This window comes from Ceratotherium simum, chromosome 8 (assembly GCF_057802395.1).
Source record: "Ceratotherium simum simum isolate JZ-2026a chromosome 8, ASM5780239v1, whole genome shotgun sequence".
Classification (NCBI taxonomy): domain Eukaryota; kingdom Metazoa; phylum Chordata; class Mammalia; order Perissodactyla; family Rhinocerotidae; genus Ceratotherium; species Ceratotherium simum.
Genome location: NC_141907.1, coordinates 454,144 through 476,830, shown reverse-complemented (window position 1 = coordinate 476,830; position 22,687 = coordinate 454,144). Strand labels below are relative to the sequence as shown.

Sequence of the window (22,687 nt, the reverse complement as noted above, 5' to 3'; positions counted from 1 at the left end):
CCCAGGCCTGGGTCCAAGCTGAGGTCCTGAGTGGCCCCCTGGCCACTCCATGTTCTCTGGGGCCAGGTCTGGGGTCACTTCCCGTCTATGTGGTCACTCAGGGCTCCCATCAGCACCTGAGCCGGGTGCCTCTCCTCCATGCCACAGATGAGGAGACTGAGGGTCAGAGTGGCGGTAGCTGCTGGGGGTCTCACGATACAGAGAGGCTGCCCGGCCCCAGAGGACTCAGTTTGTGCACACTGTGGACAGGAGGTGCTACCCGGGGCACTGATCAGGCTGCACAGAACATGAGGAGGGTTGAGGCCCGAGCCCTGGCTCCCTGCATCCCAGGGCCAGGAGGGGGTGGGGTGGGGACCCCCAGGACTCCCACCTTCCTGCCCACACTTTGGAGGTCAGGGCCCAGCCAGGCCATTGGAGATGAGGCCTGCACTTCTGTCTGCCAGATGCTGGGCCACAGGGGCAGCCTTCATGGTAGCTGCAGTGATGTCCTGTCCCCCAGATGAGGCTCAGAGAGAGCAGGGTGGCAGGGGGTCCCTGGGCTCACTGTCCTCGCTCCCTGGGTCCTGCCTAAAACTAGGGGCCCCGTGTTCTTGGAGACATAAACCCACCCCAAACCAGATCCCCAGGGCATGACCGAGGGGAGGGTCCCAGCCTGGGAGTGGGCAGCTCCAGTGCTGCTCCGGGCTGGGGGCTTCCGAATCCTGCTGAGATGACGCTGGGCAGGACTGGGAGGGAGAGGAACAGGGCAGCGGTCCCAGGGGACAGCCATGTGGCTCTCCAGGGACTGACAGAGACTGACGGTCTTCCAGGAAGGTCAGGGGTCTGGGTGGGAGCGCTGCCCCCACCTGGCGCCGTGAGCCTGCGGAGGAGACCAGGTCGGCAGTGGGCTTCCACCCTCGCCAGGCCTGCCCACCAAGTCCACCTGCGCTGCCTCCCATCAGGGTGGATGCTGCTGCAGGGGCCGCTGCTTGCCAGCAAAGACCCCACCGCTGCCCAGCCTCCTCCATTCGTCTGGCCTCTGCTGCTCTGCTGCCCTCGCTCCTCCCTGCAGGAAGCCCCCAGACCCTGGGGGCCCCCAGAGACAGATGGAGCCTGCTGGTGTCATCATGCCGGGCACCAGGGCTGAGACGCCCCCTGGCCGCTCCCTGCTCTTCTGGGCCCAGGGGAGGGCGTTTCAGGGATGCAGGGTAGGAGAACTTGCCCTTCCCTGGGACTTACCACATACCCCACAACTGAGCCCCGGCCCAGCTTCTCGAGGACCCAGCCAGGCCCACCCCACCCCCACCGGTGACTCAGCATAAGGCTGGCGCCCGCCCCTCGGGCCAGCTGTTGGCAGCTGTCACCACCTGCCGGCCCAGGGCCAGATGCCCAGCGGCTGTCGAGGGACTGGAGGTGGGGCGTGCAGCTGCCTGGGGGCGTGGGAGCCTCAGGCCCCCACCACCCTCACCTGGGGATGGCCCTGGGATTGGGTGTGTGTCAGCTCAGCCACCTTGGGGGATGGACAATTGGCCCTAATCTGAGGTCCCCTTCCTTGGGTCTCCCACCCACCCCCACAGGGCATGGCTCCCCTTCGAGGATTCTCGTCCCATGCGGCCAGGCCAGCACGCACCCCTCCGCAGGGCTGGGCTGCGAGGTGCCTGGTGGGGTCCCTCAGAACTGCACCTCGTGTGCTTCTCAGCTCGGCCTTCCTGGAGGCCTGAAGGTGCAGTGGGGCGGGGGGACGTGGGTCAGTGCAGCCTCTGGGGGTGGACCCACGCCCCTCTGGCTGAGGAGAAAGGCCTCCACTAGTTAAGAGGAGGAGGAGCCTCTGGGCAAAGGCCCGGGTGGAACTGGACCAAGATGGGGAGCGAGGGACGTTGTGTGTGCCCAGCCCGTGACCCCTCTGGGGGCTGCAGCCCTGGGAAGCCTCAAGCCACTGCACTGGCCACTGGGCCTGACCCAAACACACTGCCCTGTCACCCCAGACACACGCCAGTCAAGAACCCCAGAAAGGAATCAGCCTGCACTCCCAAAGCAGGCATGTGCCCAGGGGCAGGCGTGTGCTGAGGGGCCCGCACCCCAACAGCAGCTTTGTGCCAAGGGGCATGCACCCCAGAAGCAGGTGTGTGCTGAGTGGCCCTTGACCCAGGGCCGCACCTGCCCTGAGGCGATGCTGAATTTGTGAAGGCAGAGCCCCTGATCCTCAGGCTGCCCGAGGTGCCCAGGGTGGGGCACGACATGGGGCCCTGACCGGCAGTGACCGTGTGGTGGATGGGTACACCAAGCCAGGGCCAGTGCAAGTCCTGTGTCAGTGGCTTTTGAGGTGTTAGGGGTGTGGGCAGCTGACCGGTGGCTGCAGGGTCTGGGCCAGGCTGTTGCCCAGCAGAGGCACATTCAGGGGTAGGCTTCTGCGCCCACTGGGCAGGACCCCAGCGGCCCCGGGCAGCACAGAAGATTAGGTTTGTGAGGCCAGATGAGCTGTCAGGAGCGGCTGACCCAGGGCTCCACCCGGCCCACCCCTGGGTGGTCTCCACAGGAGAAGCCCAGGTGGAAAGCAGATCCCGCCTCCCGTGCTCCTAGGTCCCCAGGTCCAGGGACCTATACAAGCTCCCACCTAGGGTCACCAAAGTGGCCGGCCTGAGTGGGGGACTGAGCCTCCCTTGCACAGACAGCTGCAGCCCGGGGACCACGGCGGCTGGGGCTGGGGCACCGGCCTGCGGGGACCTCCAAGCCATGGCGAGGATTGAAGAGGCTCAGCAGGGTGGACGTGGGGTGAGGGACGCCCCGGGTGGGACTGGCAGGATGGAGGTTGAACCGGGGGAAGGACAGCATGGACCTTCACAGGGCTCCAGCAGGCGAGGCTGGGCAGTCAGTGCTGGAGGACAGAGCTGCCAGTGGGGTCAGTCCTGGGCTGGGGAGCAGCCGGGGCAGGCCTGGGGGCAGGACACCTGAGGGACTGTGCCAGGGTTGCCGGGGCGTGGGGCTGGCTAGGAAGGCTGCAGCACAGGGTCCTTGGGACGTGGGGCAGACAGACGGCTTGAGGGCTCAGTGAAGAGCCTGGGGCCCAGAGGCCCCAAGGGCACTGGCTGTCCTGCTGGGCCTGGAGCACATCTAGGGGCTGCAAGGGGGTTCCCGGGTGCTGCAGTCTCACCAGGTGGGAGGTGAGCAGAGCTGGCCAACTCTCAGACTGGGTCTGCTCCCTCCTTCACTCCTGCTTCAAACCAGCCCTGCCCCCCACTGGGCCCATGGGGCCTCGGAAACCACAAACCCCCTTTCCACTTCCAGAGGCCAAGGCCACTCAGAGCCCAGTGTGGGGCTGGAGGTACGGGCGCAGGGAGGGTCCCTCCTGGCAAGCCCCCGACTCTTCCTGGATCCCACCTGCCCACCGGAGCTGGCTGCTCCAGGCCAGCTCTGCTGCCGGGTCACCGAGGGTTCCTGAACGACAGCAGTAGCTGGTTCAGCCAGCATAGGATGACCAGTGAGGGCCCTCCATCAGCCACCCCCAGCCACAGCCTTAGACAGGAACATCCCTTGGGCAAATATTTCTCTCCTCAGAGGCAGTGTCATGAGCTCTAAAAATAAAGCCTGAACCCCAGTACCCTGGGTCACCTTGGGAACACAGGGCCTGGGTCGCCATTTAGCCAAGCCCCCAGGGTCCCCAGGAGAGCCCCCTGGCCCCAGCTTCCCCAGCCCCGTCCTGGTGCCCACGTGGCCTGTGTGCGAGGGTCCTGGGCCCAGCCAGGCCTGGCCGGCCATGTGGGCCGGGCAGGCTGTGAGGTCAGCGCAGGGCACAGAGGGAGCCCCTCGTCACCAGGCCCTGCCCCTGCCCCGCACCACCGCATGACAAGCAGCATCAGCCCCCTGCCTCCACTGAGCACTCTGATCTCCTGGACACATGGCGATGCTCCAGCCAGATGCTGGTGCCAGGCATGGGGTAGGGGCTGCTTCCCCATGTCCCAGCCCAGCCCGGGATACCCAGCTCCCATAGGCTCGGCCCTGTGGGAGTCCCTGTCTCTGTAGCCCACCTCACAGCAGTCCCAGCCCGCAGGCCCGCATGTCTCCGTGCCGCCCAGCCTTGTGCCCTGGGCCTGGGCAAGGTCACCCCGGGGAGCACTTGCCCTTCAGCCCCTCCGTCTCAGCTGGGCCCCCGCAGCAGGTCCAAGCCCCTGCAAGCCCTACCCCGGGGTTGGGGTTCCTTGATCCCATACCCTGAGTCCCAGGCCGATGTGTGCTGTTTGAGGTATCACCATCCTCCGTTCTGACTGCATGCCCCACATTCCTGCCCCCTTTCCTGTGTCCCACATCCTGCGTTCCTGTCCCAGGTCTCCTGGCCTGGCCCCAGGACAAGGCTCTGATCTCCTGCCAGCCCCTCCCGACCCGAGGCCCGTGGGGGTGGGGTTCTCCCCCATCTCCCTCATCCTCGGCCTCCTGTCACACTGCCCCTCCCTGGGCATCAGCCTCAGGCCCCCCCTCTGGGACAGCTGCAGGACGGCTCTCGGACACCCCTTTGAAGCCAGCAGGGCGGGGCAGCAGGGGGGCAGTCACACCCAAGGGCGTCACAGCCTGGGCCACACTTTCAAGTTTGCCCGGCTTCAAGGGATCCGGCTTATCACTGCCGGGGGACGATCAGAGGGAAGAACGCTGGCCTGGCTCAGCACCCCAGCACGCTCACCCACCTAGCGCCCCAGCACCCCCACCAAGGACACTAGGAGTCTCCTCCCCAAATGGCCATCGGAAGTCCCACCCAGCCTGGCCTGGCCTGGGGTCACTCTGAGGACACAGCTGGATCCCCCTTCTCTACCTCCAGACTGGAGACCCCAGGGTAGGACCCAGGCCCACCCCAGCACACAGGGAGCCCCACAGAGCGGGGACAGGAGGCATTTGTGTTCCTGCTGTGGTCCCCGTAGCGTTGGCGGCTGTCCACTGGTCTTTCTGCCTGCAGCCAAGGGCACTTTGGGGCCTGGCCTCGGTCTACGCGGAAGGTTGACCACGGAGGGGCAAGGCCCAGAGCGTGGCCCCTCAAGCCCATGGGAGACGCGGCCCCACCCCCCAGCCCCTCGCACTCCCCTTGGCCCCACCCTGCCCCGTCCCCCAGGACCCGGCGTGTGCGTGCCCCCTTGCACCCAGCCTGGGGGTCCCCAAGGGGGCAGCGCCCGGGGAGATGGGAGTGCGGAGTCTGGTGGAGTGGGGCTCCAGGGAAGCTCCACTGCCCAGCCTTCACCACCACTGCCAGCCAGTCAGTCGGCGAGCCAGCCAGCAAACGTCCATTTAGGGTGGCTGAGGCCCAGCCCCCTGCCTCTGTCCAGCCCTGCGCCCACACCCCCGCGGTGAGCACCCACCAGCCTCTGTCCCCTCTGTTGTCCCTGCACGTGGAGGTGCAGGGAAAGGAGCTTCCATCCTGGGAGTGTGGGGTGCAGGCAGCCTGCATACACCTCCGCAACGGCAGGGGCTCAAAAAGGGCCTTGCAGCCAGGGGGGCAGGAGCCAAGGTTGAGGGACGTCCATGTGGGCATGAAATCTCCCAGGGGTCATGCAGGGTTGGGCTGGAGCATAGGCAGGGAGCTGGGGCTCGGAGCTGGGGACTGGGGGAGCCGTGGGAGAAGGGTCTGGAAGCTGCAGCGGGAGCAAAGAGGTATTGACCCCCTCCAGGTGGCCCCTGAGAGGGGCGCAGGCTGGTCCTGGGGGCCCCCAGAGCAGGAAGCTGAGGGTGTGGGGGGTTCCAGGGGGGCTCCGGGCTCCAGGGTATGGTTGGTGGGCAGTGGGGGCTTGGGCTTCAAGGTGGCAGGGCAGGCTCATGAGGGTGTGTCTGGTCTTCCGTAGGTCTGCCTGCCCAGCCAGGCACCCCAACATGCCCACCAGCTCTTGTCTCTCCTCAGGGACCCTGAAAGGGCCCTCGGGGGATGGGGAGCCTAGGGCCACTGGTCTCAGAGAGAACCAGGCCCCGGGCTCTGCCAGGCCTGTCTTGCCCATGAGAGAGTGGCCATGTGGGTCGGGGGGGGCAGGTCATTGCCCCTCCGACTTCCCTAGGGAGGATGACGAGGGCGGTCCCAAGAGCCCAGGTGGCCTGCACTGGACGTCAGGCTGAGACACCCACACGAGGTCGGGAGTCCCAGAGGCTGCTGTGGAGGTTCTGGGGGACCATACCCTCAGTGGTGCCTGGGGAGTGGGCAGCTCACCCCTTATGACCCAGAGATGGCCCACTGCCTGAGGTCTCCCTGCTGCCTAAGGTCATCCTTCTCTCCACCCCTCCCCCACCTCGGACTGAAACCCAGCCAGGTGTCGCCCTGCAGCTTGTCCTATCTGGGAACATCTGTTCGGTCACAAGCTGTGGGCCGCCTACAGCCCCACTGCTGCCCCTGGTCACTGCTGCAGGGCGTCCCACCGCCAGCCAAGGCCTCAGTCTCCCATGGCGTCCACCTAAGTGGCCTCTGTCACTTGGAGGCTGCTGGCCCTGCTCCAAGCCTGGTCACTGCCCATGGAGTCAGGACCACCCCAGGGGGCTTCCCTCGGGGCTAGCCCTGTCCCTCTGGGGACAGGAGTGGAGTCCACCCTGGGAGGCCAGAGGATGAGGGGATATCAAGGACGGGGACCCCATCCTGCTCTGCATGGGCATCCCCAAGGAGGAGGGGGCAGGAGAGTGGGGCCCAGCCCTGGGGACCAGAGGAGAGGGATGGGACCCAGACCCGCCCTCAGCTGGGGGGCACCACCCCAGTGGGAGGGGTCGGAGGAGGAGGCCCAGGCCTCACCTTGGGGACGCAGTCTGAAGAGGACCAGCAGCACCCGGAAAGGACTGGATGCCTGGCCTGCAGGGTCAAGCAGAGCCTGCCCTTGTTTCCTGGAGCTCTGAGGAGCAGGGCCGGCCGGGCAGTGCCCTAGACACTGGCAAGGCCGTGCCCCTCCCACCGGACCACCTGAGGCTCAGCGATACGACGAGCCTCACGCCAGCGGCTGTGCTAGAATCGCACGCGTTATCTCAGTGCTTTTCTTAAGAGGCTTCAGAACCCCTGGGCCAGAGGCAACCTGACACTTGTGCGCCAGCTGAGCGAGTTGTAAGCCTCAGTTTCCCCATCTGGAGAGCGAGCCCATTGTTGCACAACACAGGGGCAGCTGGTAGACCCTTCCAACAGGGCCCTTCAGGCAGCAGGCGCCTGGATGGAGGCGACAGCGAGGCCCCAGCCCTCCCAGGCCAGCCCACCCCCCCACCAAGGCCACCCAACTGGCCCCCGAGCACAGGATGGAGCAGCACGGCCCTGCTCTGAGGGCCACAGGGGCTGTGCCAGGACAACGAGGGGACACTCACTGGGCCAGGGTGCAGGACTCTGGCTAGCCAGGGAGGCGCGTGAAGCTGTGTGGGGCAGTGCTGCAGACTCGGCTGCCCGAGTCCCGTTCGGAGGCATTGATGAGGCCCCAGGGACGCCTGGTCTCAGCCCCAGAACCACAGGCCCAGCGACGAGACTCCTGAGAGCCTTCTCTGCTCTTGGAGAGTGTTTGCACGTGTGTGTGGGCCCGTGTGCCTCATACGCAGGCACACATGCATGTACACACACACCTGCACACACCTGTACATGGACACAGGCCCACGCACACACACGCACGCACCTGTATACAGACACGGGCACGCACACAGCTGTACATGGACACGGGCCCCTGCACACACACACACACCTATACATGGACACGGGCACACACACACACGTGCACACACCTGTACACAGACACGGGCACACATACACGCACACGCACAGATGCAGACACAGGCAGAAAGATCAGTTTACAGGAAAAGGATGCACGTTTCCTTGTTTAACAAAATAAATTAAATATACGAAGCTTCAGCTCAAACTCTATAAACTTACAGAGGTCTGCGGCCACCACAGGCAGTGGAGTGAAGGGTGCCCGGCCCCAAGCTGGACATCCAGCATGGCCACAAGGCCAGGTCGGTCTCTGCAGCCCAGCCCTCATCATTATTAATATTATTATCTTAATTTCTTAAATATAAATATCAAGGGCCCCTTCTCTCTGGCAGTGGGAGGCTGGGTGAGGCGGGATTCACCCCTCCCTAGGCTCCAGCCTCTCAGGACTGGGCCTGGAACTGCTATGCCCGACCCCCCGGCCCAGGTGGACTCCTGGACACCCAAGACAGGTGGTGGCAAAAATAGCCTCCCGCCTGCCGAGGCCTGGGCAGGGACACAGGCAGGCAGGCACAGGGCAGGGGTCGGGGTTTTTGGTTTGCAAAGCCAGGGTGCCTCTCAGATCTCCTGCCAGGCCAGGGGTGGCCATGGCCCCCATGAAATTCTCCTCACCAGGGCCAAGGCCTTCCTTCATCTACTAGCCCATTGCTACATGCGCACTGCAAAGTTACAAACACAGACCTTCCCTAAGGTGCTCGGCCTGAGTGTGTCAGTGTGTGTGTATGTCTGCAGGTGTCAGTGTGTGTGTGTGTGTGCGCGCGCCTCACACATGGCGCCCAGGGTGCTGGCCATGCCTCTCGCCTGTGTCCATCCCCCTCCGTGGCCCTCTGCCCCGCCTGCCTCCACATGCCCACCCTGTGGCACTGCAGCTCGAGTGGGCTGGCACCCCGAGAGGCAGCACTGTCTAGCACTGGTAGTGGATGTGCTGGTGCTGGTGGACCTTGCCCTCCACGTGCGAGTGTGTGTGTGAGTGCGTGTGCGTGTGCGTGTGCACGTCCGTGTAGAGTTTGGGGTAGAGCTTGGGGCCAGCAGCTGAGCCTGGGCCCAGCAGGTGCTGGGCAGCCACCGGGGGCCCAAGCTCCTCACACAGCCCCATGCCAGGGGTGGTGCCCAGGGCGGCCGGTGCAGACAGGTCCTTGTCCCCGCCGCGGTCTCGGACGGGTGCAGACGGGCGGTGTGCAGGCACAAGAGGGGCCGGTGTGGGTGCACACGGCTTCTTCTTGGCCTGGCAGAGCCACAGGAGCACGGTGCCCAGGATGAAGACAGCGCCGGCCGGGATGCCGATGACCACTGGCCACGGGAGGCTGGTGGACGAGGACGAGGGGGCCATGGGTGGCCCCGGCGGCTTTGGGTCTGCAGGAGAGACCAAGGAAGGAGGTGGGGAGGGGAACGTCACCACAGGGCCCAGGAGTGCCTGCACGAGGCTGGCCCTTGACACAGGTGAGCCCCCGGGCAGTGCCCTGCCGGACGGGGGCGCTCTTGTCCGCGTGGGCCAGGCGGGGGCGGGGAGTAGGGGGTGGAGCAGGCCCACCCACCCGGCAGCACGGTGAGGAAGGCACTGCGGAAGCTGTAGCCCATGGTGTTGGCTCCCAGGCAGATGTACATGCCCGCGTCGTCCTGCCGCGCGCGGGTGATGAGCAGCTTGTTGAGGTAGGAGCCGTCGGGCCGCGACCACACGTCACCCGTGGGCAGCACCACGAACTTCTGGCCGCCCACGTCAATGGTGGAGTTGTAGCGGCCCTCAGCGCCATACTCCACACGCTTCAGCCACTGGATCACTGGCTTCACGTCGCTGCGCACTTTGCACTGGAAGGACGTCGTGCCCCCGAAGTCCACCGTTGTGTTCACGGGGTGCGTGCCCGTGAGTACGGGCTTGGAGCGCGTCCGCTCTGCACAGGGACACAGCGTGTGGGCGCCGACCCCGGGCACCTGCCAGCTCCCGGCCCCCAGCCCGCACTCACAGATCACGTCCACCTTGTAGGTGGTGTTGATGGTGCCCACCAGCCCCCGGCCCCCGGCCCGCACTCACGGATCACGTCCACCTTGTAGGTGGCGTTGATGGCGCCTGCAGAGTTGGACACGCGGCAGGTATATCTGCCACTGTCCTCGGGGCGCAGGTTCTTCAGGCTCAGCGTCCACTTCTTCCTCCTGTGCTCGCTGGCCTCTGGGCGAGTCAGGGCCTGGTCGTCCTTCATCCACGTGATGTCGGGCCGCGGGTGCCCGCTGGCCACGCACTTGAGCCGCACAGAGCTGCCCACGGGCCGTGCAATCACCCTGCGCCGCATCTTGGAGGGCTGCGTGAAGCGGGGCCGCGCTGCAGGAGCACAGAGGTCAGCGGGCGCCGGGAAGGCTGGCCCCACCTGCACCCAAGGAGGACGGTGACAGCCGCACGCTCACCCCACTGCTTGCTGGCCGGGTCCTCCTGGCCCCCCGAGGGGCCATCACGCCCTGGGCTCTCCCTCCCCGGGCTGATGTCATCTGCAGAGGGGAGGGCGCATCGTGTGAGAGGGGCCCCAGCAACCCCCACCGGGCCTCAGCATGGCCCCCAGCCCCCCAACGCAGACCCCAGGCTGGTTCCCAGGCCCCAGCCGCGGGCCCAACTGGGAAAGCTCTAGAAAGCAAGCAGGAGGCCATAGGCGCACACCCACATCGCAGAATCCTAGAGACAGCTGGGCAGGAGCGGCCGCCAGCCCGGCCCACTCCCTGGGTGCAGGTGACCCCGACAGGCGTGGGTGGGACCAGAGAGCTAGCCCCCCCACCCCGGCTCCGAGGGGTCTGCAGGGCTGGGGAGGAGGGGGCCGGGCCCAGCCGGCAGCTGCGGTAACCCTAGCCCACATCAAGGGGCCGAGGGGTTGGTGAGCTGACACGGCTCGCATACCGCCTGGTCATCCTCCCCTTTGAAATGACGGTGGGGGGACACCCGCAGTATTCCCATTCCACAGCCCAGAGAAGGCCCGAGGGGCCCGACTGGGGGTGGGGCATGCTGAGGAATGCCCCCTCCCCATGACAGCCGCTGCCTCCACCGAGCCCAGGATCATAGCCAGGCTGTCTCAGGCCCTCACCCTGGGACACAGTGGGGGGCAGGTCAGGCTCCTTTGTGAGATGGGCCCACATGGCTGCCAAGGAGCCTGCCCCCTGCCCCGAGGGACCCACGCCCAGGAGACCCACCCCAAGGGACCCAGGAGACTCCTCCCCACAGGACCCACACCCGGCAGCCCGTGGGGGAGGGCCGGGCGCCAGCGCCTGGTACTAGCAAGCGGAGGGCGTGTCGCTGGGGACACCGCCCAGTCCCCAAGCCCCGGCCCCAGAGGCAGAAGAGAACAGAAGGCTCTTAGCTTCCCGGCGGCCCCTCTGAACTCGGAAACCTGAGCCTCAAAGTCATGGCCGACGCCAAGGCTGCCAGCCTGCCCAGGCTGCCCTTCAGTGGGACCACCACCTTGGGCACCCCCCATACCCACTCCCGCTGCCCTCCAGCCAGCCCTGGCCCCCAGGGCAGCAGAAACTTTGGGGTGGAAGACCTGGGAGGAAGGACCCCCGAGGCGGGGCTGAGGAGGGGGAGGGCACAGGCTGGGGTGGTGATGGAGGTCAGGTGGGTGGGTGGGTGGGAAAGTTTCAACCGCCCCCTCGACCCCCCCGGGGCCGTGTTGTCTCAGGGCACACATGGCAAGGCCCAGCCCTGCCCCAGCCCCCGCTGCCCTGGCACGGCCATCACTGACCCATCACAATGAGGGTGTAGTTGACGCTGAGGCTGCCGAAGCCATTGGTGGCCTTGCACACGTAGGCGCCCGCGTCCTCCCGCTCCACCTCCTTCACCTTCAGCCCCTGGGGCAGCACGCGGAAGCGACTCCAGCCACCATGGATTGTGCGGCCGTCTTTGGTCCACATGGTCAGTGGCGGCGGGTCCCCCTCCACGGGGCACTGCAGGCGCACAGTGCGGCCAAGCCGGGCCACCTGCCGCGGGACCACCTTGTCCGCCATCCTCGGGGGGCCTGAGGGCAGGTCAGAGGGCTTGGTCAGGGAGGAAGGGACTGGCAGGTGGTCAGGAGCGGAGGCAGGTGTGGGTGTTGGGAGCCCAGGGGATGGGGCTGTCCCCACCGGGTCCCCACCCAGGACTCCACCCAGACACGCTTGCCCAGCAAAGGCAGCAGGGGCCTGCAAGCACAGCGCCCTCCTCCCAGACCACAGTGGCCAGCGTTCACCCAGGGCCCACTGCATGCCAGGCCCATGTCCTCTGAACACCCACTGTGCGCCAGGCTCCAGCCCACACCCCCTGAACCCCCACTGTGTGCCAGGGTCCGGCCCACACCCCCTGAGCACCCACTGTGCGCCAGGCTCCGGCCCACACCCCCTGAGCACCCACTCCAGGCCAGGAGAGCCAGCATGCCGCATCCTGGCCGGGAGGAGGTGCCAGGAGGCAGTGGCTGCTCTGAGACGCTATCGCTATGGGGCCTGAAGGCGGCATGTGTTTTTAATAATCAGCTGGTGTTTCTTCAACATGCGATTTACGTTGCTGGCCTTTGCAACCAGGGCCCGGCGTGCTTCTGTGGGGTCTCCAGACTCCTGTGGCAGCTTTTCGTTTGTCATCTCCCATCTCCCAGGGCCCCTCACAGAGCAGGAGCCCTCACCGCCTCCGTCTGGGGCACTGGGGGAGGGACGGTACCCTTTGGATGGAGGCAGATGACAGCCCAGGCGGTGAGGGGGTCCCGAGTCCAGCAACGTCACCCCAGCCCTGCTGGGGGGACTGGGGTGTCAGGGACACAGGAACACGGGCACCTTCCCTCTATGACCACAAACAAAAAGGACAGGGTCTGGGGATCACGGGGGGCTCCTCCCAGTCCCCATCTGCTCCTAGCCACCCCTGCCCGCACACCCCACTCTGCAAAGCCCACCCATGAAGATGCAGCCACGCCCTAGCCTTTCGGGGATCTCTCTTCTGCACCCACATCCTGGCTCTACTCCCACCCCCACCGTGTGGCTCCTAGACAGTGCTCCACGGGCCCTGGCTGTCCCTCGCCCCCAGCCAGCTCCCTCCTCTCCAGCCCCCCCGGTCCCCCTGGAAGGCACAAGAAGAGCAGAGGCAGGAGTGGGCTGAGACCCACCTCTCCTCAATTACTCAACTGTCTGCAGGGACCCCCAGGCACCCACCCAGCTCGCAGTGGGAAGGTCTGCAGACCCACAGACAAATGGGCCTCCTGAGGCCCCCCCGGTGCGTCCAGGGTCCCGGCTCACTCCCAGGCAGACCCCGTCCGCCACCTGTCACTGCCTGAAATTCCACTATTCACAGGGCCTCCCAGGCTGCAGGACAAAGAGGGCGCCCCCCAGCCCTCTTTGTCCAGTGCCCTGGGCCTCCCTCCCGGGCTGACACCTGGGCACAAGCCCCCCACCCCCAAAAGCACACAGACATGGCCACACATGGACACATGCAACTGCCCAGGAAGTCCGGGGGTAGGACAGTGCCTGGACCGAGGGGCAGCATCCCTCCCTGCTTGGGGCTGGTCCAACACCCGCCCCCGAGGGAGCCTGCCTCAGCGGCAGAGAAAGGATGGCCTGACCTGCGGGGGCCACTGCCAGCCCCACCCCCACCCCCAGGCAGGAAGTTTGAGGAGCCCGGGCATCTACTGGGCGGCAGGGATGCCCCCTCGGTCACTGCAGGGAGGAGGGACAGAGCCGAGTGACTGCCAGACGGGCCGGAAGCGTGGCCCCGAGGGCCAGCCTGCGAACAGCGCTGGGGGACAGGCCGGCGGCGGCTGGAGCCAGCCTTATCCTAAAGCAAACAGCCCCTCCTCCCGCTGTGGCCAGCCCCCCGGACCCCCACCCCCACCTGGGCTCCGCTGGACCCGACGCCAGGCCAGGCCCTTGGGCCCTGGCCCCTGCAGAGACCCCCACAGGCTCACGGGCGGGAGGCCTGGCCCCCCCAGATTCCTGGGAATTCTGGCCGCCAGCGCGACTGCCACAGTTCTATATTTAGCCTGGGAAACACAAGCCCCATTGTTCCACCTGGACAAGGGTCCAACCCACTCAGCCGTGGGGAAACTGAGGCAAGGCTAAGGCCCTCGGGCACCTGAAGGGCATGGGGGGGCAGCTGTCACCGCCCGGCCTAGGAGGAAAGCCTGAGGGCTCCAGGGCAGGGCCTGAGGGGCCCTGACAGCACCACCTTGGCCTCCTCCAGGGTCCCACCACCCGGCCTCAGCCCCTCCCCGTGAGCACCTCCTCCAGGAAACCCCCTGACCCTGCACACACCCTAAACTACAGGACGAGGAAGTTTGGGGCACGGGCCGAATGCAGATGGCCACCCTCCCTACCCTCCACTCCTCTCCCAGCCATGAAAACACAGCCAGGAACAGGGGTGCCAGGAGGGGCCCGGGTGCAGCAACCCGGAGGGCCCCACACGCCCAGCCTACACAGCCAGGCTTCCCAGCTGCCACCCGGAGCTCAGGTGTCACACATAGACTGTCACACTGTCCCCCCAGACCCACTCGCTGTCCCCAGACTGTCCCCCAGACCCACTTGCTGTCCCCACTGTCCCCCAGACCCACTCGCTGTCCCCACTGTCTCCCAGACCCACTCACTGTCCCCACTGTCCCCCAGACCCCCTCGCTGTCCCCATACACTGTCTCGCAGACCCCCTTGCTGTCCCCTGTCCCCCAGACCCACTCGCTGTCCCCAGACCCTGTCCCCAGACCCACTCGCTGTCCTCACGTCCCCCAGACCCCCTTGCTGTCCCCACTGTCCCCCAGACCCACTTGCTGTCCCCAGACACTGTCCCCAGACCCACTCGCTGTCCCCAGACACTGTCCCCAGACCCACTCGCTGTCCCCAGACACTGTCCCCAGACCCACTCGCTGTCCCCCATCCCCCAGACCACCTTGCTGTCCCCACTGTCTCCCAGACCCACTCGCTGTCCCCAGACGCTGTCCCCAGACCCACTCACTGTCCCCACGTCCCCCAGACCCCCTTGCTGTCCCCAGACACTGTCCCCAGACCCACTCGCTGTCCCCACTGTCCCCCAGATCCACTCGCTGTGCCCACTGTCCCCCAGACCCACTCGCTGTCCCCACTGTCCCCCAGACCCACTTGCTGTCCCCACATCCCCAGACCCACTCACTATCCCCACTGTCCCCCAGACCCACACACTGCCCCCAAATGCGTACTCTGCCCCCAGGCGCACATACACCCCCCCAACAGTGGATGCAGACCCCCCTCTCCAGGACACAACCCACCTGAGCACCCTGGCCCCGCCTGGCCCAGGGCACCATTTCCCAGCTGCAATGAAACAAGGGGCGGATGCCCCTCCATCTCTGTGGGCCCCGGGAGGGCCGAGGCAGGCAGGGGCACTGGGATTGATGGACAGGGGACACACCAGGGAGGGATGGGACAGATGCCCACCCCCAGGCAGTCTTCACAGGCTCTCAGGGAGCACCCTAAAGTCCCGCACCCCACACCTAGCTGACCCCACAGCCTCTGCACTGGCTATCCTCACCTGGTGCACCTTCCCCACACCCCCTCCTTGTGCCCCCCCCCCCGGGACTCCAACGCCCTTTTCAGGGTGGCCTGCTCTGGCCGCACCATCCACCGCACTGAGCGCTCCTCTGTTCCTGGTCTGTCAGGGGTTTGTCCTGAATCAGCCTCCGCCTCTCCCCACTCCCTAGGGGCTCAGTGGGCCCTGACCTGCGGACCGCAAGCTCCCTCTGCGAGGGGCTGGACCAGGCACCGCCATGTGGTGGGGTCCCATATGCCAGGGCCCAGCAAGGGCCGCAGAGCCATCCAGCGGTCTCAGGCCTCTCCAGCTGGTGAGGCCTGCCCCCTGCAGCCATAGACACAGGTGGGAGTGAGGGTGTGCAGGAAACACCTGGCCAGCTCACCAGGGCCGGCTCCATCCCCAGCGAGCCCTGCAAAGCCCCAGAAATTTCTAGCCTGGAAGGAATTCTCTGGCAGGGGGGTGGGTGGGCATCAGGCTAACTACAATGGGACTGGCTGTGGGGGGAGGGCGGCTCGCCAGGAGCCACCAACCTGCTGAGCCCCCACCCCCAGAGGAGCTAAGTGGCCTGGTGGGGGTGCTCAAAGGGCCCTGGCCAGAGGGCAGGGAGGGGAGGCAGGTCCAGCCTGGCAGGGTGGGGCAGGTGGGCACTCTCTGGGAGACGGGACCTGTGGTATTTCCCCAGGGTGAGAGAAGCCCTGCACAGGGCGGGGAGCTGGGAAGGCCCAGACACAGGGGCCCCAGGGCCAGCATCCTCCCTAAAAGGCGAGCCCTGGGGGGAAGGCAGGGACGCCTCCAGGAGAGGGCACAGGTGACGACCACCACAGGGCTGCCATGAGGGGCAATGCCAAGCAGCTCAGGCACACTCACACAAGTGCACACGCACACAGGTGCACACACACACGCACACACACGTGCACAAGCACACAGGTGCATACGCACACACACACGTGCACAAGCACACAGGAGCACACGCGCACACAGGCTCCTGGTCGCCAGCCTGCCCAGGGCGGCCCCCAGGGGCAGGACCCATGGGATCTGCGGTGGAACTGGTAGGGCCCGCAGGACAGGTGGTTGCCCCAGAAACCGGGCTGTTCCGGGCGCGGCCAAGGGACAGCCTGACCCACCAAGCAAGCCAGCTGGCTGGAGTGTCCAGGCTGCCCGCTGCCCAGCCGTGGCACCAGGAGAATCGGCGGGCTGGGGGGCCCTCCAGGCCTGTTCTCTTCCCTGGAGGCCCTCACGTGCACCTTTAGCGGACCCCCAGCTCAGGGCTCCTCCTCCCGGCCACCTCCAGGGCACACACGGGGGCACAGAGCGTCACCCTGACGGTGCCACTGCCCTGGGGGCAGCCCCACATAAACCAACAGGTGATGGTGGCTGGGGCGGCAGGCACCCAGACCCCCCGCCACAGTATCCATCCGGAAGGTTCCGCGGGGCACCTGGGTGGCCCCATCCCATCTCCAGATCTCACTAGGTCCACTGGACTCCAAGCCGACCCCTCCCCCACCCTGCCCACACCTGCCCCCCAGGGCAGGCCTAGAACGCAGGTCCTCCCCCACGGCCTCCCCAGAGGGGCCCAGCCCCACCCCAGCTGTCAGGGAACCAAGAAGGCCCTGGTCCACCGGGGCCTCCCTCTCATGCCGCGGGGTCCAGACCACCCAAGGGGCCTGCCCCCCATGGGCCTGAACCTGCACCCTCATCACCTTGGAAAAGTGACAAGGACATTTCTTGAGCCGGGAACCCCTGCGCCAGAGGTCGGGCGTTTGGGCAAAATCAATGCTCTGTCCGCTGTGGGGGTTCTCGCACTGGACAGCCCAACCCACCACCCAGCAGCCTAGGCACGCCGGACACCCCCAGGCCAGAGAGCCCCTGGCTCTCCCACCCACACCTGCTCCACCACAGCCCACAGCCCACGGCCCACGCAGGCTTCTGGAGGACAGGCTTGAGGGTGTGAGGCCTGGGCAAGCCAGCCGCCCAGGCTGGACACTCCCCAGACCCCTGGAGGCCTCAGGGTGGGCTGCCCAGCCCTCAAGGGGCACATGGCCTTTCGACCTGGGCTCCCTGAGCCCCACAGTCCCCTCTGGGAACTGGGCAGGCTCTCTGCAGGCCCGGCTCTCCAGGGCTCAGCACCGTGGGAGCCAGAGGGGTCACTGCCCAGCGGGTCTGCGACCAGGGTGGGCACAGCCCCTCCTCCCTGCCTGCAGGCCCAGGCCCATCGTTCACTCCTCAGCCCCTGGACAGCACGCAGCTTGTGTAAATCTCATGGGATAAACTCACCCGGCAGGAAGAAAAGCCATTGTGTTTCCTGCCAAGATGGGAAGCGCTGAGTTTCAGCAGCCCTGAGGCCGGAGTCCCCTCCCTGCCACAGCGGCCTCCAGCGCTCCAGGGACAGCTCCCGGAAGCCCCCAGCCCGTGCTGGTTCCCCCAGGGGGCCGGTCTGTGTGGGATGAGGGGTGCAGGGCCTCTAGGCCTTGCCCTCAGCCACTCAGTGGGGGCACGGGGGGTGGAGGCCCCCAACTCCTCACTGGAGGCAGGAAGATGAGCTGCACTGCCCAGGAGGAAAAGACCCCCAGCACGCCCCCAGCCCCTCCTCCCTGCACCCTCTCAGCCCAGCCAGCCCCCCATTCACGGCCCCCAGTCCAGCTACACCGAGGCACCTGTGGCCCCTGGATGTCCACCCCGGCCAAGGTGAGCTGCCCACACCGTTCCCCCACCTGGAGGCCTTTCCTCTCCTCTCCTTCCAGGCCGGCCCTGACCTGGCCTGAGAAGCCCATGCCTCTCCCCACACCCCAACTCCACCTCCCGCCAGCCTCCTTGGGCTGTGGACCCCCAGCTGCAGCCCCACCCTGAAGCAGCACAGGACAGCAGCTCCTCGGGCCCCGAGAGCAACCAGGCTGGGCACCCTGGGGCTTGACCACGAGGACCCACTGACCCCCACCAGGAAGAGCGGATAGCAGGTAGGGTGGGGTGGCAGGGGAAGTGGCCTAGGCATGCCTGCCCTCCATGTGCTGACTCTGCCCACCGAGGCTGTCGCCTGGACACACCAGGGATGCAGTCACCAGGCGAGGCACAGACGAGGGCAAAGGAGGCCGCCATGGACAGCCGCACAGCATAGGCGGCCAGCAGCGAGGGCCCTGGCCTGCAGGGCCACAGCCCGCCTCCCCCAGCACCGTCAGCAGGGCCTGAGCCCGGCCCAGGCAAGCTGGAGGCTGAGGCCACTGTGGGGGGAAAAACCAACATCTCCCTCATGAGGGCCGTGGCGCTGGGCGGGAGGCACTGGGCGGGAGCGAGGCCCATTGATTCCCGCACAATGGAGAAGGAGCCTGCGGTCGGGGTTTCCAGGCCCAGCCAAAGGCGACTTTGTTCACGGCTCCCTCCACCACCCAGACGGACAGTGATTTATTTTCCCTTCCAGGAGTGGGGCCCCAGACATAAATGGGGCGGCTGGCCCACATCCCCACCTCACAGGCCCTGAGCCCGGCTCCCACATGTCCATCCCTGGCCCCAGCCGCACACTGGCCAGCCACTGCCTGGAGGGACCTAGTGGAGAGAGAGGCCCCCTGCAGCCTGGCCCGAGACACACACACCAGCAGACCCTTCCCAACACAGCCCCGATGGCAGGTCGCCAGAGACTGGGCCATCCTGCAGGGTAGGACACGGCCGGCCGGCACCCAGCCCCCGGGCTCAGCACTCAGTTCGCTCACGACACACCAGCTGGGTCCAGAGGACGGGGGATGACCTCAAGGCCACTCAGAGACTGACCAATTGCGCCATCCTTGGAGAAGTCCAGATGTGGCACTTCTCAGAAAACCCCGAAACAGCTTCTTCCAAAGTTATTTGTGAAAAAGGTATTTCACCCTGAACCTCTCTAATTCCCACTGCGAGAAATAAAATGGAAATGGAGAAAGCCAAATTCTATCTTTTTTTAAGTTAAAAAAAAAAAAAAAAACAGTTTAAGACAAACCCACCAAGATTGTGAAACTTGGGGAAAAGGGGAACTTTAAAAATATGATCTGAGTCTCGAGATGTGCCGATTCCAGAAATTGTGACACTACGGGGAAAACAGCTTTCAAAAACAGCCCACACTCGCTGGGTGCTGGTTTGCTGCCTAAGGAAGGTCCATGCTCGGCCCGCTCACCCGCGAGGTGGGTGGCGCCAGCACTGGCTTCGGCCTCAAGTCCAGGCCTGGAGGAGAAGCCGGCATAGCCAGGAGGACAGCCCCCCAAAACCACAGAAGCCCTCCCCACTACCGCCAGGGCCTAGCTGCATAGAGCCAGGCTCGGGCAGGGGCCGGACACCAGGCGCAGTCCCAAGGCCGCAGCCGAGGGGGACAGAGCAGGGGGTGGCCCCTCGGCACCAAGGCAGGCTCTGCTGCCCACTGTCACCCACTGCCCATTGCCATGCGCCACTCCGCCTCGGGCTCCAGCCAATGACCGGGCCAGGACAGCGGCCTCCAGAGCCTCCCTGGCCAAGTGGCCAGAGGACAGGCAGGTGCGGGATGGGGAAGTCCAAGCAGATAAAAGGGGAATCAGAGTCCGGGCTGCCGGCCGCTGGGCGGGGGGACCTTGCTGGGCATGACCTGAGTGCCTGCAGTGCCCAGGACACTGCCCGGCCCAGCCATGCCTGGGTAGCTACCACCCTCAAGCCAGCCAGCCAGTGCCCGGCCAGGCGGGCGGGGGGGTACCATGGCAGGAGGCCCACCTGGGCCGCCGCCCGCCACCCAACGCCCGAACGTGGCCATATAAGGCCAGATTGGGCTTGGTACGCCCGTAGGGCGGCGGGGGAGGGGTACGAAGCGTCAGAGGGTGGACAGGGCAGGGACGATCCTGAGTGGTCAATACACTGAAAGGCCGGCCTGGCCACAGGTCCCGCCTAACCGAGGGGACGTCAGCACAAAACATGGCGGGCAGGAGTCCTTGGACACGCATCAGCCATCACCCCAGCCGAGGATGCCCCTCACAGGGCTGGCGTGGGGACAGGGGTCCCTCGGGAGGCACCCCAGGCCTGCCCACTGGGACGTCAAGTGTGTGAGCGCACCCAGGCCCTGGCGTGGTACATGGCAAGAGACACAGTGTGCAGCCTGAAGTAGGTGGTCCTCAGGGTTTGGCTTGAGACAGGCCCCCACTCCCAGCCTGTGCAGTGACCCCATGAGCTGAGGACTCAGCCCTGCGGCCCCTACCTTCACCTTCCTAGGGACAGGCAGGCCCAGGGCACAGGGCTGGGTCATGAGTCCCAGACACCAAGAATGTTCCCATTGTCCCCACACTCCACCTTGGCCACCGTGGGGGTCTCTGCAGGTTCCCAGGGGCATAATTGGGTCCACTGTGGCCAAAGAGCCCACCCCTAAGAATCTACAGGGTGACCAGCTGCTCTCGACTGCAGGTACGTGTGTGGATGTGTGTGAGTGTGTCCTGAGGGGGACTGGGGCCAGAGCCCACCCTGCCAGCAAGCGTGGGGCCCCACAGATGAGCTGGTGGTGCTCTGAGGGTAAAGGGGGGACCCTGTGGGTGAGGGTGGACCCAGAGGGTGAGCTAGGGGTGCCCCATAGATGTAGAGGGACTCTGTGGGTGGGCGGAGGTGCCCCATGGGTGAGGAGGGACCCTGTGGGTGAGCTGGGGTGCCCCATGGTTAAGGGGGGACTGTGGGTAAGCTGTGGGTGCCTAGCAGGTGAGCTGGGGTGCCACGTGGGTGAGTGTGGGGACCTAAGGGTGAGCTGAGGGTAAGTGTGGGCCCCTACAGGTGAGCTGGGGGGAGCCTGTGAGTGCAGAGGGCCCAAGGGTGAGCTGGGGTGCCCCATGGTGAGAAGGGACTCTGCGGGTGAGCTGTGGGTGCCCAGTGGGTGAGCTGGGGTGCCACGTGGTGAGAAGGGACTCTGTGGGTAAGCTGGGGTGCCCCATGGGTAACGGGGAACACTGTGGGTAAGCTGGGGTGCCCCCTGGGTGAGCTGTGGGTGCCCAGTGGGTGAGCTGGGGTGCCACGTGGTGAGAAGGGACTCTGTGGGTAAGCTGGGGTGCCCCATGGGTGAGCTGTGGGTGCCCAGTGGGTGAGCTGGGGTGCCACGTGGTGAGTGTGGGGACCTAAGGGTGAGCTGAGAGTGTGTGTGGGCTCCCGCGGGTGAGCGCCGTGGGTGAGGGGTGCCCCGTGGGTGAGGGGGCCCGGAAAGCGCGGAGCCAGCAGGGGCGGGGCGCAGGCACGCGCCCAGGCGGGCAGTGTGTCAGGGTTCAGGGTTCAGTGCCGGGAGGGAAAGGGGCGGCGCTGGCGGAGCCGGGGCGCCGGGCTGGGCGCCAGGACTCACCTCGGGCGGCGGCGGCCGGAGGGAGGGCCCCCAGCAGCAGCGGCGGCAGCAGCAGCAGCAACGCGGGGCTCGGCGTCATCTCGGCCTGTCCGGACCTGAGGGTATTGGGCGGCCGGTCACTGTCGCGCGGGTGGGGGTCGCCACCCTCCAGCCAAGGGCCCCGGAGCCGCCAGCACCCCAGTCCCGGGCCGCTGGGATCGGTCGGGCCGGCCCGCCCTCCCTGCGCGCGCTCGGGGCGGAGGAAGCGGCGGCGGGGAGACCCGTGGGTATCAAAGGCAGACAAAGGGTTTACACTAATTACCGGACTCCCCCGCCGCCCCCCCTCTCCAAACACCGTCTGGATTCCTGGCGCTTGTAGCTCGGGCCCTGCCCGCGGGACACACAACACCGGCGGCCCCGCAGATAATCGCCTGCGCCATTAGCGGACAAATTTGCGCTGGGGGGGGGGGGCCCACGTGGGGTGCAGGGGGGGCGGGGCGCAGGGAGGACCACGGGCCGGGCAGGAGCGGCGGCGGCGCGTGCCGTGCCCGGAGGCCCCGCGCAGGGGATCGAGGACCTGGACCCTGCCCGCCCATGCCTCGGACCCGGGACCCGGGACCCGGGCCCTCTCAGTCGGTCCCCTGGGGGGCACGGGCGCGCGCGGAGGGGCTCACCTCGGCGGGGCTCGCGGGCGGCGGGGCTCAGGGCCGGGCCCGCGGGGCGCGCGACGCGGTCATCGCCACCCCGGGCGCTGCACCCCGCCGCCCCGCGCCCCGGGCCCGGCCTCGGGACGGGGCGGCGCTACCTGGGCGCGGGCGGCTGGGGCCGGGGCGGGGGCCGGGGCCGGGGCCGGGGGCGCAGGGCGGCGAGGCTGGGGCCGGGGGCCGGAGGCCGGGACCGGGGTCCCGGGGCGGCGGGGCGAGGGGCCCGGGGCGCCGCGCCGCGAGGCGTCCTTCCCTGCGGGGCTTTGTCAACTCTCCCGGAGCGAGCGCCGAGCCCGCCGCGCGCCCCGCCCCGACACAACTTCCCGCCAATCGGCGCGCCCCGGCCCGGCCCGGCCCGCCCCGCGCCCCGCCCCGCGCCCGAACTTTCCGCCAATCCATGCACGCCAGCCCCGCCCGCCGAGCTCGGGGCCTTAACCCTCGCGGCGCGGGCGGCCCGCGGGCGGGTGGCTCCCCGGGGCACCGCCCCGCTCCAGCCCCGGACCCGCCCATTCGGCCCCGACCCGCCCCCACCCCGGGCCCCGCGCACCGCCAGGTGCCTGGCGCCC

The 22,687-nt window shown here is 67.0% G+C and overlaps 1 protein-coding gene across 2 annotated transcripts; it reads right to left on the bottom strand.

The window, feature by feature from the left end:
• Positions 1-7,744: 7,744 nt before the first annotated feature.
• FGFRL1 (fibroblast growth factor receptor like 1) lies at positions 7,745-22,355 on the bottom strand. Of its 2 annotated transcripts, XM_014788807.2 has the most exons (7): positions 22,092-22,355; positions 21,439-21,533; positions 11,383-11,655; positions 10,064-10,144; positions 9,696-9,980; positions 9,202-9,555; positions 7,745-9,019 (listed from the first exon to the last, which is right to left on the bottom strand). In XM_014788807.2, exons 2-7 carry the CDS (start codon positions 21,515-21,517, stop codon positions 8,571-8,573), a joined length of 1,521 nt encoding a protein of 506 aa, XP_014644293.1. In that variant the 5' UTR covers positions 21,518-21,533; positions 22,092-22,355; the 3' UTR covers positions 7,745-8,570. The 2 variants fall into 2 exon arrangements, with proteins under 2 accessions (XP_014644293.1, XP_087290898.1); XM_087434772.1 differs by lacking the exon at positions 11,383-11,655 and having other exon boundaries at positions 22,092-22,354.
• Between the last annotated feature and the right edge of the window lie 332 nt (positions 22,356-22,687).

Excerpts from the sequence above, each read along its gene's own strand:
- FGFRL1 (XM_014788807.2), bottom strand. The coding sequence starts at position 21,517 with ATGACGCCGAGCCCCGCGTTGCTGCTGCTGCTGCCGCCGCTGCTGCTG. Across the intron at positions 9,981-10,063 it reads CCCGGCCAGCAAGCAGTGGG|CGCGGCCCCGCTTCACGCAG; the intron begins GTGAGCGTGCGG and ends GTGCTCCTGCAG. Across the intron at positions 9,020-9,201 it reads CTTCCTCACCGTGCTGCCGG|ACCCAAAGCCGCCGGGGCCA; the intron begins GTGGGTGGGCCT and ends TCTCTCCTGCAG.